Source organism: Mesitornis unicolor, unplaced genomic scaffold (assembly GCF_000695765.1).
Source record: "Mesitornis unicolor isolate BGI_N332 unplaced genomic scaffold, ASM69576v1 scaffold8376, whole genome shotgun sequence".
Lineage (NCBI taxonomy): Eukaryota > Metazoa > Chordata > Aves > Mesitornithiformes > Mesitornithidae > Mesitornis > Mesitornis unicolor.
Genome location: NW_010188874.1, coordinates 98,844 through 119,617, shown reverse-complemented (window position 1 = coordinate 119,617; position 20,774 = coordinate 98,844). Strand labels below are relative to the sequence as shown.

Below are 20,774 nucleotides of genomic sequence, written 5' to 3'. Positions count from 1 at the left end.
TCTGCTGGAACAGATTACTTAAATACTAGTGAAGATAAGCAGCCACTTAAACAAGTACGAATATGGGATAATATATGCACATGTTCATATATGAAATTCAGGCTAATATAATTAATCATGCGACTAAGAAAAAAGAGTTTATCCTGTAACAGCTTGATGGTCGAGGAGTTCCTATGGAATCTGGTTTTGTTAGGTCTCAGATTTTCAACATTATGTCAAGAATTTTGAAGAATCTTGTTTTCAGGTTGTTCTAGTGACTAGAACACATTTCTTGAACTTTGTTGCTGATTTCTTTAATAAATACTTCAGCAAAGGTGAGAAATTGAGGCTTTTTGCTTGTGGCATAACTTGTAGAATGTAGAAGTGACTGTTCAGTTCAGCTAATTGATTTCAGAAGGGACACTGTTAATCACCAGCTGGGTCTTTGCCGTGCCTGCCTGCTACTGTGAGCAGACAGACTTTTTCAAAGTGGCAGAACTATGTTTCTTTTTGAGCAGTTGGAGCAAAGGAAAAGCCTAATCTGCAATACACCTTTCTCAGATTAATGCGAGTCCTTGTTCTGCAACTTAAGAAATTCCTTTTGGTCACAGCTGGTTATGATTCTGCATTTCTGAATCTTGTTGATAACTTTTCTGCCCCAGACTGACCTACTTGTTTGCCAATTTCATTGATTTCTGTCTTGTCCTTCACTTTGAGATCTCTTCGAAGGAAGGATTACTGTTTTCTGTATGCTTGTGGATCACCAGCAATCTGCTCTGTGTGAGCTTTAATCTAAATGTTTAGTAATAATTTTATTATCACTTTAACATCTGTTTCTCATGCATAGTTCTTTAGTGTCTACAGGGTGAACAAGCAACAAATCTAAATACTTTGTTTGTTTTTAATAGCCCCTTTGATAAAGTTAGGTGTTAGACCTCAAACACGGAGTGATTTATACCTCCCTACTTTAGATTGGAGTGAATTAGTATTTAATCAGGTTGTTCTTTTACTTACCTTCCCTAGCATAGAGTGATATATGCAAGATATGCTCCACAGGGTGTTAATAACCCAGATTGGGTCTGTAATACTGATTTTATAAATGTAGTGTAGCTTTGCATGCCACAAGAATACAATATGCACTTTTGCTGCCAAATTTTCCCCTTGGGCCAGATTTGGACTATCTGCACTGGTCACAAGAGGAGCTTTGAAAGTGCATTGTCTGTAGTAATGAGCTGTCCTGGGATAAACTGCAATTCTGACATAAGGCTTCTTCCACTACAGTAATCCCATTGTGGAGTCTTTTTGTCCCAAAAGAGTATTGCTGGATGCCTGGTTATGTGCACATTTTTTGCTGCTAGAGAAGATTTTACTTTTTCATTTTTTTTTCAGGTATAACTTAATATGCAAATATTAGAGTTTTCTTATGCAGAAACATGAAGCAAACATAAGGAAATGACTTGTGCTTAGTTAGTATTCTTGGGGAAAATGACATTTTAGAAAACTTGTTAGTGGAGATTGTTCTGTTGTCGTTGTATTGCTCTGAGATAGAACTTCATGTATATCTCTATACATGCAAGATGAGTTTTGATTTATATTGATTCCTTCTTTAGCTCATAGAAGTCAGGTTTTAGAATGAGAAGTTCAGATCATTGCTGTCTATCGCATGTTACACTGTGTGGGAGATGCAGGAGTAGAATCATCATCTCATTCCTGAATGCTAAAGTGAGCTGAGAACTGTTATATGTGGAATGGTAGGATTCCCTTCCTGCTCTGTGCCTCATTTGCAGTGTATCTCCATTGGAATTCGTTTGCCAATGTTAGTCTGCGCTGAATTTCATGTACTGTTATTGTTATCTAAAGTGAACTTTACCTGATGTCTGAGGACTTTGGGTTTTTTTGTGCTCAGATATAAGTATCCTCCTTTTTTTGCACGAAATTGTGTTTACTTGGAGCCTAACAAGACTGTGAGTTATTAAAGGCTGCACTCCCGTTTTTTTGCTGTTCCACATAAAGCACTGAAGTATAGTTTTACTGATATGTTGACAAGGAAAAAGAGTAGCATTCTTAAGGGAGTTATACATCAACATTTATTTGCTGATAATTAGAGATATGTATTCATAGTACATTGCTTGTGTATAATGTCTCTTAGCTGTTCATATAAAAAACCTAAGACTTGGTGTGTTATTTTAAATATATTACAGATGGGCTGAAAAATGTGCAGCAGAATAAAATCTTTAAAGAGAATAAGAAAAAGACACAGCAGAGAGAAGAGCCTTTTCCTGCAGATTCGGTAGACTCACTGATGGCAGAAATGCCATTTGTCAGCACAGATATTGAAGATGAATTTGTTAGTAAGTATATTAAACAGAAGTAGGGTGGAAGCCATAGGCACACCACATACTCTGTTCTTGGTTCTGCATGTTGGTACAGGTGGGCTGTGCACGTGGGAAAGAGTCTCCCTGCAAACAGGATCCTGTCCAGAGCCTCTTATTAGTGTTCAGTCCTGCAAATGTTTGAGCATATTAAAAATTTACTGTTTTGTGATCCATTGCAGCAATTAATTACAGAATAAAGACATCTTGTATGTCAATTCACATTACTACATATGAGCTTGTCAAGTGATGGTTTTTATGCGCTGTCTTCCAATGCGTGTATTCCCAGCGTGGGGCTGGAAGTGCTCCTCTAATTGAACAGTGGATGTCTGCAGTATGATCAGCTTATGGGTTTGTATCAGGCCACATGGTGGGAGAGGGTCTGCAAAGGATTGAGGAAGTAAGCTGAGAGAAAAATAATTTATGGTGCACAGGAAGAATTGAGGACATGCACTTTTCTTTCACTATGTTGGAAGGTGTCTTTAGGAAATGAGGAGGTAGAGAGTGGATCTGGCTTGGATTAAATTTTCTTCTGGGCTGGGTTTGGTCCTTGAACAATAGGTTGGCCAGTCCTACTCTAATATAACCTTTTCCTTTAATAATCCTATGTATTACTGTGTTTTTTGTATTTCAAAATGCAGCATGTGTGGGATTTTTAAAACTTAATATTGGCCCTTTTGCTCTAAGCAATGTCCATGTTCATGTGTAGACAATTTGCAGGCCTGTTACACTGCAGTGTGAGTTGGCTAAATGAAACACAGTAGTCTGGAAGCTGTGTGTCTATGTTAGTAGCTTACATGCCCTGCTTGGAGGCATAGGATGTTAGTTCACGTGTGATACTCCACGTATGTGACTACATTAATTCAGGTTGGAGAGAGTTCAGAGCATGAGCAGATCAGGTGACTGGAAGGACATGCTCCGGTCCGTTGACTGAAGTTCAGTTTCTGTAGCCATGATGTTACATGAATCTTTGTTTTGATTTTTCTGTATGCTGAAAGTATTTTTTTTTCTCTATAGTGAATGCAACCTCTGAAATCAATGTAAAAAAGAAAAGAAAGAGGACTACTGGAAAGGAAATTGAAGAAGGCAGTGAGAGGAAGAAGAAAAAGAAAAAACAGTATCTGCCAAATTATTTCATTTCTCTTCCAATTACAAATCCAGAGGTGATATTCTTTGTTATAGTAATTTGGTATAACCAGAATTACTTCAACAATGATGAAGAACAGTGATCTTAAGCAAAATATTTTTTTCAGGTATTTTTAAAGGAACATTAGTAGCCAATTCAAAGAGTAACTTTATTTTATGTAACAGTTTTGTGAATAAAATTGCTTATCTGGGAAAGACTAGAGGAAAAATATTTATCATTTTATTAAGTTTGTCAGTCTTATGGATTTGACATTATTTTGACTGAAGGTGGCTTAAATTTCCCCTCTGTACTGTTCCATTATTTATTTTGTCATTCACTTAGGGGAAAAGAGACATTCCTACTTAATTTAATAAGAAAATCTCTAGTGATAATTTTAACTCTCCGTATTGATTGGAATTTAAATTTGGATCTGTTGCTGTTTTAACTAGGTGGTTTGTAGTTTAACATTTTCCAGTAAAATTTATCATCTTATTTAAAATTCGAACAACCTATTGTTTTGATGAGATGTTGTTCCAATGGATTCAAGAAGTGCAGAGAGCTTTTTAAGAAAATGTATTTTCTTGTAGTTAGCATGTGTTGTCTTATTTAGACGGTGAATGAGAATGATTTCTTCCATGCTGTGGAATGTCTCTGGTGCAGCTTTGATACCTTTTTTGTCTGCAAACAAGGAAAGGAGGTGCATTATGTTTAAAAAGTGAAAACCAACAGTTTACCACCAATTTAGGTTTATTTTTTATTGCCAGGAGCTCTCTCAGGTGAATTTTAACTCATCCTACATCTGTACTATCTGTTTTCTGAGAAAGTTAAAGATTAAGAGAATCTGAAATTAAAATAAACCAAAGTAGATTTGAAAATTACAGTGCAGTCTTTGATTCTTCAAAACATACTATGTGAAGAAGAGATTGTAGAGGTTGGTTTTATAAGATGCAGGATAGCCTGACGTGAATACTGTGGGAGATGTTTTGTGCCATCTTACTCTGAAATATCTTCCTGTCTGTTCCATGATTTAACAAGTGCAAGAATAATGAAGAGGTTATATAATCTGGTAATTGAGAATTCCTGCTCACGGTTGTTATGATGTTGAAAGGCCATTGAAGTGGAAAAGACTCAACTATGCATGCTTTTTTATATGTCATGTATTTAGTCCTACAACATTTACAGAGGTAAAGGAACAACTGTATTAAATCTCAGAGCATTTGGGAATTCCAGGACTTTGCTAGAAAGTTTTGTTTATACTTGCCTTAGATACAGAGTTGTTCCAAAAGTAAAGACACACTGGAATTTGTATAGGCAACATTAGCCAACGTTAAGACACCTGGTCTCTTGATAGCCAGAGGGAATCTGGCAATTAATTTCAGCTAGTAATGAGAGACCTCTCTTTTTTGAGGATGTGCTTTTGTTCCAGTGCAGCGTTTTAGGCGTTAGTACTCTTCCTTCATGTTTTATGTAGTGTTTTAAGCTTTATGCAGAGAACCATTTTGTAGTAAGGGGTAGTTCTGGAACATTTCATGAACTGTTCCTCTTGGAAATTAAAGTTTCCTTGTTTTCATTTTAACTGTGTTTTGAATCTTCAGAAATAAAATGTGGTGTTCCATTAATTTTGAATTTATGTTGAACTTTACATTATTACTTGTGCAGAAATATTTAAATGGATGGTTATCATTATATCCTTTTCTGATTTTTTTTTTTTGAGTGATGTTTCATCTGGTGTGTCATCATTTGGTAGGTTAGCTTTTCAGGGTCCTCGAGTCTTGATTATAAATAGAATTAATCTTTTAAATCTTTAAAGCTTATAGTCTTTATATTCACTTAGTAGTTGTATCCTTGCAATAAGCAAAAGTAAGTTATCTTCAGAATAACATATTCCATGTAATGGGAGAGGGGACCTTGAAATCAGTGTGTTAGGCTTTATTATGGACCACCTTTGGAGCATTGTGCTCAGCACTGAGATTCAAATTAAAAAAAAATCAGATTCAAGTTTTCTACATGCTTCTTTTAGACCTTATATGCCAAAGCTGATTTGTCTGTAGTGTCTTTGCTTCCCATGCTTTAAGAAATAACTAATTTTGTCAGATGGTCAAGGTTGTTTGATTTGATTAATTTCCACTAACATATTCAAGAATTCTTGCAGGGTTGAGTTTTTGTTTGTTTGTTTGTCTGTTTAATCACTACAATACAACAATCATAATGGCAAGCACAATAAACATTTTGAATACAATGTATAAAGCCTGTATAACCATACAAATAATTTTCAATGATGAAAATATAATTCAAATAATTTTAAAGAAAAAGACTGATGGAGTTAGAACTGTATACATGTTGTACGGAAAATCATTAAATTATGTTTGAAGACAGTAAATAAATGATATCTGTCTATTGGACAGTATAATCAAAATTGTATACTGAATATCTCTGCAAATTATTTACTGAATATTCCTGGTTTTTATGTGCCCGATCCTGTAAAAATCTTTCTTTTTCCAGACACTTGTCTGCACATAGCAGCATACAAGTTTAGCAAAGCAGGCAGAGAAAGTCCTTGAAGAAGCCTTTTATTTGGGTTACTGGCAGTGTAAAACTGGATGATCTTAATCTGCTGCAGGAATTTATCATACTTATGGAAGCAAACTCCTATTAAGATGTGATGGGGAGTGTCCAGTGATTTATTAATCACTCCATTCATACCCACTTTGAGTTTACTCGGGTCAATTAGCACAGCTTTGTGAGAGGATAAAACTTTCTTCTGCTAGAATGGTTTTTACATAAACGTTTGATTTCAGTTTTTGTGCTTTCTTGTTCACTTGCATGATGGGATACAGTAATTGTAATGGCTAACTGTTGTTTCTGTGTCTGTCTTTCTTCCCAGATTACTGGCAGTATTCAGGCTGTCCAAGATGCAATAGTACAAAAGGATCAAAGGCTTTCCAAAGCAATGATTCACTCTGGCTCCTTGCATGTCACCATGTTCGTGATGCATTTATCCAATGAAGAAGAAATTCGCATGTATGTATTTGGGGTTAAATTAAATGTAAACAAGTATTTTTGCTGGAGTTCATAAAAAGACAAGGGGTAACATGCTTATTTTTTATCAGCTATAAATTACTAAGATTACTGAACATTTAATTAATGTTCTTAAAATACTATATTAATATTAGCCATTTTCATAACTTAACGTATGTCATGAGCTCTGAAGAAAGTGTGCTTTTTTTTCCCTTGCATTTTTCATACTGTGCGCTGTACTTGCATGCACAAATCTCATGTTTGTGAAAGTAATTATTGTAAACCAGTGTTGCGGTATGGGGGCACTGGAGAGATTAACAGGAGAATTTTCACAGTTTCATAGCTTAGCAAATGTTTTAAGCCAAGTTAGTAATTGTCACTGCAAGACTTTAATGAAATAAACCTTAGCTCCAAGCTAATGCTTCATGCAGTTATAGTTCTTATATAGTCCCTAAATGAATTATACTCAAAATTTAAGTAGACTAAAAGAGAATTGACTATTAGGCCTTATCAAAAGTATAATTTTTATGTTGCTTCAGTGATATATCTGATTTTTTGATCATATAAAAGGTAGAAAAGTTGTGGAAAGGTGAATGTATTATACAATGACATCATATGTCTAAGTGTTGGATGCAACTATTTGCTTTATAAAAATGAAGTTCTTTGTGGTTTTTACTGTTTATCAGATTCTGTACTGTTATTTGATAAGCCTACTTTAGTGTACAAGTTCAATGGTTAATACAAAGATGTTCAGACTTTTAAGTCTTTCTATACAGCTGTAATTTATGAATGTTTGGAATAAGAATTTGTGTGTCTAGCTGTAATTTTAACTTGAAATTAAAACATACACTGCATTTTATAGTCCTGCTTTACACAGACTTCCCTGACAGTTTATGTTTAGATGTGGTGCCCCATGGCCTGCATATGTGATGTGTCTATATTCACACAATATAATTGCAGCATTGAGATTGCAAACACTTTGGTAAGTGTAACAGAGTAGTACCTAAAATGATGATAAATGTCCTACTGACACTGTATGAACACGTGGGAATCCTCCGTTGCTTATGTGTCAATTTTGTAGTGAATTGCTAATGAATGAATCAATATTCATCAGATCCTTATAATTCTGCGATAGGGCTCACGGTTTCATCTTCATCAGGTGACTTCTTTCAGGAGCCCTCTGACATAGATACATATATTTTACTGATTTTCTCTGCAGTGTTAGCAGGGATCTGGTTCATGTACTGAATTATCTAGATCAAATAATGAATAGGTGCAGATAGACGTTGCTTTGGTTATGGTAATACAGTTACAAAATGATGTGTCTAATAAGTGTGTTGAATAATTTTTCCCCCAGAAGGTTTGGCTGTTAAAGTGCAGATTGCTTATAAGAAAGTGAGAATCTAAGCTAGAATGTAGGAACCATTTGATAGTCAAGGGCATGCTACTAATAAGTAGAAGTATTTGGCTAAAAACATTTAACACACCTAAAAATGATGATATATCAGTATATGTAAATCAATTGCCCTGCATGTTTTTCACTCTTATTTCCTTGAATGCTATATCCTCAAGGCCTCTACACTCTTACCTCTCCTGTGAGGATGCAAGTCTGCCAGCATCCTTGTTTTCAATGGTTTGATCTAGAGGGAGAGAAACAGATAGCCAGGAACAGAGAATAGAAAGGAAAGCGAAGGATACTAGATCTGCTGGACTCCCTCTCCTCTCCATGTGCCTTTTGTCTCCTGGAGTTGGCACACCAGCTTCGTACTGCCTTTTTTGATAAGTAAACTGCAGTAACACCTGAAAATCGGTGAGAACAACCACTGACTGTGTGTGCGAATTTTTTTTAAAAGGGTTTGAAATATGAACTTTTCAAAAAGGGAATGTGAAAGGATATCTCAAAGGCAAGTATGCCTTCTCATTAATATATTTTAGAGTCCTAAACTGTATATCAAAACAAATATTCCCGAATTCAGTATCTTCTGCAACTCTGTGAGCTCCTTCTCACCTCTCACTGTCTGACTGCCACCCAAGTACTTACTTATGGAGTTCTTCTCTGCCTCTCCCAGCAGAACTCCATAGTCCAGGCACCCAGGAGCTGTCCTGTAGTCAGCAGAGCTTCCCCAGTGGTTCACCCCTTCCCTGGCCAGATGCCTCCTACAGGTATCTAGGTCAGCTGTCCTCAGGTATTCTAGATTGCATTTTCTATTATATGGGATTCTTTATTTTTATTTTTTTTAATAACTGATGTTTTTTGTTTAATCTTTTCAAAGAATTTGAAGAGTGAAAAGTTTGACTTTTCCTTTCTTTACTTCACCAATTTTTGATACCAGGTTAATAGAAAGAAACCAAGATTCAACCTGGCAAAAGAACCTGTGTATAACATAGGGTGAGAGTAATCTCTCAAACAAAGTGCAGCTAGTCAACTGGGCATCTGAGAGTTCACAGATCCTTAGGTTTGGATCCATTAAGTTACTTAGATATGTACAGTTTTTCTACTGCATGTGCACAATAGTGCCTCTGTCTGTACAGAAATAAAATGTGTTGAATGCTATTGGAAGTCAAAATGCGTGATAAGAATGTGCTAAACATAACATTCAAGTCAGCACAAAGGCCTTTGTATGGTATTTTAGTACATACAGCTTTCACCCTGAAAACGGTAGATCTGTTTTCTAGGCTGCTCTTTCTAAGGGAATCCAGACCTGCAATTCCCACGCGAGTTTCCTGACTGATTGGCTGTGATAGAGCCTTCGTGAATGCATTTTACATCTCTTTTTGTAGGAAAATCTATAGAAAATAATGAATGTGAGATTTAAAAACAACGTCAAGCAAGCAAGAGTCATGACAGCACTCTGTTCAAACAGAGTTCTCATCCATGCTAACTGTATGCATAGTCATGGCATCAGGTACTGGAAATCAGGATGCATGCTTTTGCAGTAGATGCCTTCATTACCAGACTACAGTGTCAAGTTCTTCTTCCTTGTTATTTGTCACAGATTCTATGACTCTAACCTTTCCATTGCAAATACGAGAGCTGAAATTACTCAGTTTGGCTTTTCTTGCAAAGTTGCTTTTCTAGCAAGTAATCAAAATTAACAATTCAGAAATTTCTGAGAAGAAACTACATCCATTTTAAGTGCTTTAGCATTTACATTACAACAATATAGGAAAAAACAGGCACTGCTTCTATAATCCTAGTTTGTATTCACTTGAAATATGCTGCTTAATTCTTTTTTCTAAATTTCTTTTTTCCACTTTGGATCAAAATGCTTGTAAACTTTATTATTATCCATATGGGTTAGTTGCACTGAGTGTACTATTTGGCACAGAATAACAAGAAAATACCACTGTTGTGTTTTTTTGCTATTGACTTCAGTGGAAATATTTGTCCTTGTGCATTATTTTTACAAAGCAATTGTTACATGTTCCAAAGTGATTGATAGAATATGAAAATACAAAATACGCTAGAGTGAGGTGCCAAATATTTTTTTTAGTATTTTAGTGTTTACAAGATAATATAGAAAAGCAAAAGTAGAACTAAAACTAAATTTTCAGTGACACACTGCTAAATTGTAAACACGCTGCACTGTTTGAATTGACCTCTCCTAGACCTCATCAGGTAGAGCTGACCTGGTCAGTGAGTTCTGCAGCACACTCTACAATGTGGAAATACAAGTCTTTGTTCAGCTTAGGAACAGAGCTTTCCATGACTCTCTGTGTACCAGATCTCCGGTGCAAAAAATCCGGAGATGGGTTTTGGGTATGTGCATGATTCACTACTTGAAAGCCCGCTGTGATCTTTGACACAGTGTATTTGAAATATCCGTACTTGTTTTGAAACAGTGTTCAGGTTCATGTTGGTAAATAAATCTGCGCATGATTACCTGTGAAGTAATCTGACAGGTATAATTAGTATTAGATGGTATTTTTGAAAGGTCTTGAAGTATAGCGCATATGAACGACATAGGAGTAGGCTTGTGTAATGGTGATAAAAGGGTAGGTAAGTGGCAGAGACTGTGCTCAAAGAAAAACATCTTTGTCAAGGAACAAGTTAATGGCATTGTTGTTTAAAGTGGTTATATAGAAGCTAAAGTACTTCTAGGTTGTAAATTAAAGCCATATAAAAAACCACAGGAGGCCTGTATCAATCGAGTATTTTGTCATGTAATGAACCTTAACATCTTAATCTGGCCTACGATTCACTTAAATGCATAGTTCTCATCAAGAGTCCATCGTGTTAAACACAATGGAAATGTGTGTATTGTTGTTTGCAATTGTACAGGCTTAAAGAATATTATTTAGCCTACTTAGAAGTCGTGGTGTGATGGCTTTCATCCAGATAGGACAGAAAAAGTATAACAAAGTCTCTTGAGAGTTTTTAATCTGTCACTGCCATCTAGCGTTTGTAAAGTCAACATAGGTTTAGTGAAAAGTTTTTAAATGCGGTTTCATTGAATAAAATTAAAAACCGAGGATGTGAGAAATATTTTAGAATACACTAAAAATGTTTATATAGTTTTTGTTTAGCATGTGAACCACTTCAAGTGCAAGTCAAAACATGTATTCTGTGTGATTGTACATGCACTCGATATGGCTGATTAAAATTATTATAAGGTTACCAGGTTTGCTGGTAAATTGCGTGTAGATTATGTGTGCATGCTACTTACCTCTTAAAGAAAGTAACCATCAATTTAAATAGTATTTCTTTTAATAACAATTCTTAATAAGCTCAATAGTAAATCATTATGTATGTAATGTCACTAACCTCTGTTTGTACTATTATGTAACAATGCAGTAACTTTGAATGAAGCAGAATCTTAGAGTGTTCAGTTTAGCTCTCAGGAGATGAGAAAAGTGAATTAATTTAAGAATGGAAAACAAATCTTTTCAGAGTAAGCTTCTTATTTAAATGGGTTGCACAGAGTAATAGGTACACCATCATCTTAATGTCTAGTCATGTCGACGACAGAGATAAACTCTTCTGAGGAACTAAACCTGCTGCTAGGTCTGCCTTATGATTTCTCTGGCTTTCCATCAGGGTGTGTGAACCAGTTTACCTTTATAAAATGTTAATAATAATACTGACTGAATTGACAGGAAGTAGCGCAAATGTACTACTAAGTAGATAATAAATTGATACTAATAAATCTTTGTGAGATTTTTAGACAGAATGATTAATAGCAATGTAAACAGTATTAATATATTTGACTTTCACATAGATATTTTCTTTCCCCTTGGCAGAGCAGTTGGTGCTCTTTCAGACAGCAAGGATTTTGTAGAAGATCTCCTGAGAGGAAAAACGGTGGATTTGTCTTTTCAAGGAATTGATCACTTCAGAAATGAGGTTGGATTTGTGAAGTTAGCAGAAAATGATCATGCAACTGTACTTAAGGAAATAGCAGGTACAACTTGTCAATCTAGTTTAAGGACTTTTAAGGCTTTTTGACAACCTAGACGAGAATGGAGCACAAAGACAAGTTTGTTAACAAATAAAAAGATAATTTAGTCAACATTGATTTACCTTTAACAACTGCAAAGGCTACATGATGAATTTTCTAGTGTAGTTCAAAAGGATATTAGTGAATGATACTGTTCTCTGATACCCTTTTATTTAGTATGTGTAAAAAAACCGTAGTGCAGGTTTGTAGATGGATACAAAGGCTCCATTCTACCTTGTTTTGGTCCAAGTGCTGTATGTTGTTTCTCAGCTGATATTTATACCCTTTTCAATTTGTATATTCATACTTACTGACATTAGGAACTGTATCTTTGATGCATCTTTCCTGACTTGCAAAGTTCTGTAGTTCTCTCCTTTGCATTCACACCGAGTAGAGCACTGAGAGACAGCGATGTTCTTTCCACTTCCTTCATCTGGGGACTTTGTGTTTCCTGTATCATATATCACTCTTAAATCTCAGTGAATTAGCTGTATCTTACCACTCCCACATGCATAAGTGCATATATACACAGACATATATATATATATATGTCTGTGTATATATACATGTACTTCATGCATACACTTCCATTTATGTATAACGTAAAATCTGGACTTTCTCTGCACTCCTGGAGGATAAGGGGAATTCAGGAGAAGGACATAACTCATCTGCCAGAGGAATGGAGTTGGATTCCATGCTGCTTTAGCCTGAATTTTTCTGAGCAGTTGTAGAACCAGTCTGTGGCTTATTCACTGTTAATTGCCTTCCTTTATCAATTAGGTAGTTACTGAAAGATGTGGCAGGTACATGCTACTATGCACATGTTCACTTCAAAAGCGAAACTCAGTTCTATCTTAATAATGGAGCTAAGGCCACTGCCTTTGCCAGTCAGATAAAATGCATCCAAAGGTACAGTTCAAGTCAGTAGTAATATATTAATTAAAAGGAGTGTAAATAACAGCTGAGAAACAGCAGTCAGTACCTAGACCAAAACAAGAGGAGTGGAGGTTTTTATTTGCCTGTGAGTCTATACTTAAATTATGTTTGCAGATATTAAATAAAAAGTCTCAGAGAACAATACTGTCTGTAATTCACTGGTGTCCTTTAAAACTATCCCGGCAATTCCAAATATTTCTTAGAAAGACTCTTTGAAAGAGTTTTTCAGTATTGATGAATTATCTTTTGTGCTCTGAGGAATGTGAGGTCACACCATTTCTTAATAGTGCAATAACCCATATAGGACATTTTGCAGAGTAGCAGACTGCTGCTGTCACGCTACTTCTTTGCTGTCCAGTACAGAGAGAAAATGGAAGAAGTCTTTATTAATACAGTGCTTTCTCTAGCTAGTCATTAGTTTAATTTCTGAAGTACCTTTAGAAAATGTTTAGTATTTTTAAACTTAAAGAAAGGTTGAATAGAAGACTGTGAGCTTTTCAGCTTACCAAATTGCTTATGCTGTTATTGGGCAATACTTTATTATTTTAAGCAGTGCTCAGTAGAGAAGTATTTCTAATATTTAGTATGGTAGAAATTGAACAGTACTTTCAGTTCCAGACAGGTTTCAGTTGTCAAATAATCCCATAATTATTTAAAAGATTGAATCTACCAAGTATTTCTTCAGTCCTTTGAATGATATGCTTCCTCATCCTTGTCTTTGAGTTTGTCTTTAGATTTATTTTAAAGGTAACAGAATATTGTATGTATGCTGTTTTACAAACACTGAGATAATTCATAAACTGTGTTCCCTTTTGATACTTCTTGTGAAAGGACATGAATGGTTTCTGTTAGTGACAGTAACTTTTGATTTTGAGAAGTTTATAGTTAAGAATTCCAAAATAATTGAAGTTGCTAGACATGGAAAGCCAAATATCTTTTAACTACAGGAAATAAAGGAGTTTGTTATGAGCGATTTTCTACACGTTTGTATTAGGTTTGTGTGGCCAGGTTTTGGTAGTGGGAGTGGGCTACAGGGATGGTTTCCATGAGAAGTACTAGAAGCTTCCTCCGTGTCCAGTAGAGCCAATGCCAGCCAGCTCCAAGATTGACCTGCCGCTGGCCAAGGTTGAGTCAGTCAGCAATGGTGGTAGTGCCTCTGTGATAACATATTTAAAAACGAGTTAAAAAAAGCAACCTGTACAACAGAAGCCAGAAGAGAGGAGTGAAAATAAGTGAGAGAAACAGCTCTGCAGGCACCAAAGTCAGTGACAAAGGGGAGGGGAAGGAAGTGCTCCAGGTGCCAGGGCAGAGATTTCCCCTTGCAGCCCATGGTTAAGACTACGGTGAGGCAGGCTGTCCCTCCGCATCACATGTTTGTTAATGATGGAGCAGATATGTACTTTCAGCCCATAGAGGACCCCATGGTGGAGCAGGTGGATGCCCAAAAGAGGCTGTGACCCTGTGGGAGGCTCATGCTGGAGCAGGCTCCTGGCAGGACCTGTGAATCCATGGAGCGAGGAGCCCATGCTGGAACAAGTTTGCTGACAGGACTTGTGGCCCTGTGGGGGACTCACACTGGAGCAGTCTGTTTCAAAGGACTGCACCCCGTGAAAGGGGCTCACGCTGCAGCAGTTCATGAAGAAGTCCTTCGTGGGAAGGACTCACATTGGAGGAGTTTGTGGAGGACTGTCTCCTGTGGGAGGGACCCCATGCTGGATCAGGGAAGAATGTAAGAAGTCCTCCCCCTGAGGAGGAAGGAGCAGCAGAGACAAAGTGTGATGAACTGACCACAACACACATTTCCCATCCCCCTGTGCTGCTCAGCAGGGGAGGAGGTAGAGAATTCAGGAGTCGAGTCGAACCTCAGAAGAAAGAAGGGGTAGGGGGAAAGTGTTACAAGATTTAGTTCTTATTTCTCATTACCCAGCTCTGATTTGATAAGTAATAAATTTAATTCATTTCCCCAAGTTGAGTCTGGTTTTGCCCCTGATGGTAATTGGTGAGTGATCTCCCTGGCCTTATCTCAACCCACAAGCCTTTCGGTACATTTTCTCTCTCCTGTCCAGCTGAGGAAGGGGAGTGATAAAGCAGCTTGGGGAGCACTTGGTGTCCAGCCAGAGTCAACCCACCACATCTTAGACTGGTGAACCTGATTTTGATCAGAATTAGACAAGTAAAAGATGTGATCAGATTTCAAACTTTGTTTTTCAGTTTGTCAGTCCTTCCTAGTAGACAAACTCAGCACAGTCAATAGTAAACAAGCAAACTTATGTTTTCTTTGTAAAGCATAGCTACTGATACGCACAGGTGAGCATTATTTGCTTATATTAGAACTACAGCTGTATATTATTTTCAGTTAATGCTCCTGTTTAGTAAAAATATTTCTTATTTCAGTGCTTACTTTTGCAAACCAAATAGGTAATTTCTTGGCCTTAGGCCTGCTGTTCAGTCTCTAGACTTATACAGTGATGTTTGTTTCATCTGGATTTAGTTCTGAAGTAGGGTAGGGAGCTGAATGTTACCGGAAGAAAATGCTAAAACGACTGAAAATGTTTAATGGGTATGACTTCAGAATATGCTATCTTAACGTTTCTTAGTGACCATCATAACTGTAACTTCTGAATTGCTGCTGATTTCAGAGTATCTTTTTGTGACTCCCTGGAAGTGCTAATATTATTGCCTAACAGCTAACCTATATTTCATGAAAGCCAGTTCAGTATCCTGAATACACAATTTTAGAAAGACAGCTGCAAGAGAAAATACTGCAAGCTTTTCTACTGGGCTGCTATTGTCAGGATCATCCTGTGTGAAGATTGCTATCAGCTCTTCATATATACTGCTGTGAGGTTATAAATGTTTGACAGAAATTAATTGTCACAGGTTTATTCTGGCTCCTGGTACAGCTTGCCTGTGATACAACTTGTATCCCTAGAAAACTCCAATTTTAAAACTGAAGCTGGCAGAGAGAAAAAGAAATAGACAGTATTGCCTGCAGGATGTTAATCATTCTGTTGTTGTCCATGGAACAGCGAAGAGAGTTCACTTCTGTAGATGGTTTGATTTTTGGAAAGACCTAAGTTTAGTTTAATACAGAATTACTGTTTTGCTACTTTAAGATTGTGTTTGGTTTCTGGTATGCTCTAAGGTGAATTTTGACTTCACGTGTCATTTTGTGCTCTAAAAGGACGTTGAAGGCATAATATTGATAACACAAACAATAGAAAATATATGAAATTACATTAGCTTCTTGTAAGAGCCCACGTAGTTCCATAAATTATATGGGAATTTGTTTGATACCAGTAATGTCTGAATGTGGTACAGCATTATAATGGTAAGTGCAGGTCTGCTGATGCCAATGTAAATATAAGTTTGCCATAGGCAAAAGTTCAGGAAAAGCAGAGCTAATATGGATTTTCTGTTTGTTGTGATTTGCGTTAGCATCATATAATTATCTCTCAGGAATAGTGCTAAACTGCTAGGACTGAAATTTAAGGAGTATTTTAACCACTCTTTGTCCAAGTCATTTTAGAAATCCTGATCTAAAAGCAATGTATACACTTTAAAAACTCTAATTTCTTATGCTTTGCTACACTGTAGAACTGAAGTACTACGGGAATTTGGAAAACATAATGAATTGTTTGGCTTTGATTCTCATTTTGATAATTACATTATAAATGTTATTTGAAGCTGATAAAAGTGAGTAAGTGAATCCTGCTTTTTACCTCCAGGATTTGTGGATTTTGGTTTTATGGATAAGTGATGCACATTATGGTCTGACCATCAGAGGGAGCTTGTATTTCATGAACAGAAAAGTTACTTTTATGTTTATGCAGATAACTATTCCATTTGCTCTTCATCATTCTTTTTAAGAAATGTGGATTTGTTGGGTTAAATATTTTAATACATTTAGGATTGCACTAGTCAGACATATAATACACCTAACTAGTAATTTCCTTTAATATAAGTTTTCTAAAAAACCACATTTAGTCTAATCACACTAATTCAATTTTCCTAACAGTCCAGACTAGAGAGAGAGAAATGGGAAGCGAGTCATACTGCCCATCTCCTCCTCTCGGTACATCACAGCTTTACTCAAGCATAAGCTGGCATTGCCACCCTACCAAAGCAGTCCAGCCCCTTTTCCTGTGCTGGGGATCTGTGCAACCGTGTGGTGAATTCAACTGTGGTGAAATTCATGTTTTTACCTTTGCCAGATGATTTTTAACCTATGCAGTTTGCCCGTGCAGTTTACAGTATAGCTCCATGACTGTCAGCTCAAAAGACAGGAGCAGTGGCAGGCATGGCACTGGAGAGGAACAGACTGTTTTGGCAAGGATGGTTTATGACCTCTTTATGTGCTTCTTTAAAGATTATGAAACCACACATTTAACATCTATTTTAGGGTGAGTTACATTGCCCTGACTTCAGAGAGCCTAGGGAAATAGTTTAATTCAGCTAATTTATTTCACTTTAGTTCCAGATGGCTGAAGCTAAGATAAATGAATTTTGCCTTGTCAGTTATTCTGGAGTCATTTCACATGATGGAAAAATTGGGAACTCAAAGCCGTTGTAATTTTCCATTAAAACAACTGATTTGTACAAAGGGAACACAAAGCTGATAGTATGAATCTGTAACAGTTGCATGAAAATGTACTGCTGTGACATGTTAGATTTTCTTCTAGTCCATGTGCCATTAGTTACAGTTCCTACTAATGTGTGTAGCAGAACTTTACTGGGATGTATAGGAACTCATCCACAGCAAGAAGAGAAGCATACTCTAAAGTTGAAAGTGGCAGTGTTCTGCTGTTTCAAGAATATAATTATGTATGTCAGCAAATATGTATATGATGTATTATGTGATTAATATAACCCGCTGAAAAAATACCAACCATTTTTTGGTTGATTTCATTCCATGAGCCATGACACCTACCTGCTGAGAGTACTTACTTGCATCAGGGACTGATTCCAATAGGCTTCAGCGTTGTTCATGCCTTTTGATATTACAGAGTCTTCTGCATGCAGCCTTCTCTAATTCAGGTTTGTGCTACATAACAGTTTTCTTTGGTTTAGGTCCCTTGACCAGACAAATGCTATCAACAGGAACGAGCATTTTAGTGAAAATAAACAGTTACAATTAAGACCTAGTATAACACCAGTTAGTTTTATGAGTTTGTGCTTCCAGCAGGTAATGATTCTATAAGAGCTTCTTTGTAAAACCCAAGCTTTTGCTAACTGATAGCCAACAAAAACAAAAAATTAAAAATCTTAACATGATTCAACATAATAGTTCTTTTTTTTTAGTTATCTATGCTTAGTTTTTCTTCAGTTCCAAGTGCAAAGAAGAAAGAAATTCAATAAAGAGACAGAATACTGTTTCTAAATTCTAAACCTTTTAATTGAGAGAACATGGTTTAGAGACAAACAGAAATTAAGAAACTGGAGGAAAATGTACATACGTACCAGTTTTACATATCTAATGAAATCCTGGAAAAGAAGATGGCCTTTTGTATTACAAAATATGGCTCAATGTGCAATTTTTCTATGAACCATTCTGGGTTGAGTTGCTGAATTTTTGATCCTTTTCAGTATATACCAGTTTTGACTAAGTTTCATATATCACATTTCAAGTCTAATTATGGGGAAACAGTTGTCCAATGGATTCAGCCACATCCAATGTAAGAGAGGCAGACGACATTTGGTAATTTTGACATTATAAAAATAAGATACAAAATGGTATTTCAGAGTACTTCGAATTGCATGAGAGACGGTCTGAAAGCTGTCCAAAAACTTGTTTCAGGAAGTCACTGAGCTTGTAAAAATAGCCTAAACTTCTTGAGGGTATGCTTTGAAGCTGCAAACATTGGTCAGGCTGAGACAGGCTGACATTTTTTGGCCACAGAAATGATCAGAGGGATGGAGCACCTCTCCTGTGAAGACAGGCTGAGAGAGTTGCAGCTGCTGAGCCTGAAGAAGAGAAGGCTACGGGGAGACCTTATTGTGGCCTTTCAGTACTTCAAAGGGGCTTATAAGAAAGATGGAGACAAAGTTTTTAGTAGGGCCTTTTGTGATAGCACAAGGGGTAATGGTTTTAAACTAAAAGAGGGTCGATTTAGACTAGATAGAAGGAAGACATTTCTTACTATGAGAGTGGTGAAACACTGAAACGGGTCACCCAGAGAGGTGGTAGATGCCCCATCCATCCCTGGAAACATTCAAGACCAGGTTGGACAGGCCTCTGAGCAACCTGATCTAGCTGAAGATGTCTCTGCTCACTGCAGGAGGATGGACTAGGATGATCTTTAAAGCTTCCTGCCACCCAATTCTGTTATTCTATGATTCTAATAAGGGAAAACACAGATGTTGTTTGATTTTTTTTCAGTCTAGCTGGTAATGTTGACGTCTGGGGTAAAGATGGCAGATCCTCATGTTTTAAGACCCATGGGCACTGTCTGTCTACCATTCTTGTCACTGACCTCTAATTTCTTTCAGTTCAGGCGATTTCCATCATAAACTTTAACCTTCACGTATTTGTTCAGTCTTCAAATCCACTTTCATGCTGTCCTCTAAGCCTAGAACTTCCTCATGCCCACAGCATCCTCGCTTCCTTCCTCAGTTCTTTTAAAACCCCTCTTGTGGCCACTTCTCCAAAGAGCTGCATGGATATTAATAGCATTACATTATCTTTTAACCTTCCTGTGTCCTCAGGAAAGCATTTCCCTTTGTTTCTTTTTTTTTTTCCTCCCTCCATCTACTCTGATTTATTTCTATTTTCATTATCTTTGCAGAAAGAAACATTGTGCTAATTATGTTTGTAAGTAACTTTAACCAGTAAAGTCTCACTCTTGCCTTAAGTGTCAAATACTGCAAAACTGGGGCTATCTGTGGTAGCAGCAGGTGTGGCAAATCTCTTGAGCCTGTGGTGTTCAATAGCAGTTTATGCCATGACAAAGCGGTATGAGAAGTCTGATCGCCATGAGAACATGAGTGAACACACACACATGTAAATCTGTTAAATTTAAACCTGCAATCTCTCTCTGAAGATACGCTTTCTTTTCTTCTGACCCAGTTTTTCATGATGATTTTTCTTCATTAGAATTGCCAGGTATGAAAAAAAAAAGGATTAATTTAGGAAGATAAATAGAAGCAGATGTTGAACAAAGCTGTTTAACACAAAGTGAAGACACAGGCTGTGGTTGCAGTTCAGCAGTGTGAAGTGTAGGTGCCCCCCTGCAGCACACATTTATAGTGCCCTGTGGCCAGTCTGCCTTGTTGACAACACTGGGCTTAAAATCCTGTGCTCAGATGCACATTGGCAAACCACTGGTCTGACACTAAGCTCTTACTAGAGTTAGGGGGACACCCTTAGAGGTGCAAGTATTCACCAGTACAGCTCTTAATTGCAGAGTGGGAGATAAGACACTCTCTCGGCATAAGACGTGATGGCAGAAAGAATGTGAGCTTTTAGGGGAGAAAAAAAGACTACAGTCCACAAGACTGAGTCAGAATATCACAGGGTAGCATAAACCTGGTTTTGCTAAGACTAATCCTTTGCTGGAACATCAAAGTCAGTGAGTCTCCAAGTGATGCAGTTCAGAGAACCAAAGAAAGAAACCAGAAAATGGCTTTGTTACAGATAATTTAGTTTTAAATAAGTGTAATATTTTATTAGTTTTGTAACATTGGAAAATAAGCAGGCCATTGGATGTGTGGAAATACATGTACACCATAACTAAAAGACTTAATTTGAACTTCCATATCTCAGTTAGAAGAAGCAGCAAACATTTGTTTGTAGTTGTCTGTTTTGATATGTTAATCTGTTTTTCAGCAGCATTTGTGTGCGCAGCTGCACAGCAGCTTAGTGGGGATTCAGTGTAAATTTAGAACTGTTTCTTGTAGACACAATTT

The 20,774-nt window shown here is 36.8% G+C and overlaps 1 protein-coding gene across 1 annotated transcript in view; it reads left to right on the top strand.

Annotated features, from left to right (window-relative positions):
• The first annotated feature begins 2,185 nt into the window (after positions 1-2,185).
• Positions 2,186-20,774, top strand: part of AKAP7 (A kinase (PRKA) anchor protein 7) — a 74,550-nt gene continuing 55,961 nt past the window's right edge. The window contains exons 1-4 of the mRNA XM_010185878.1: positions 2,186-2,330; positions 3,369-3,514; positions 6,362-6,498; positions 11,737-11,897. Coding sequence (XP_010184180.1) covers positions 2,282-2,330; positions 3,369-3,514; positions 6,362-6,498; positions 11,737-11,897 — 493 coding nt within the window. The 5' untranslated portion in view covers positions 2,186-2,281. The remainder of the gene's footprint in view (positions 2,331-3,368; positions 3,515-6,361; positions 6,499-11,736; positions 11,898-20,774) is intronic.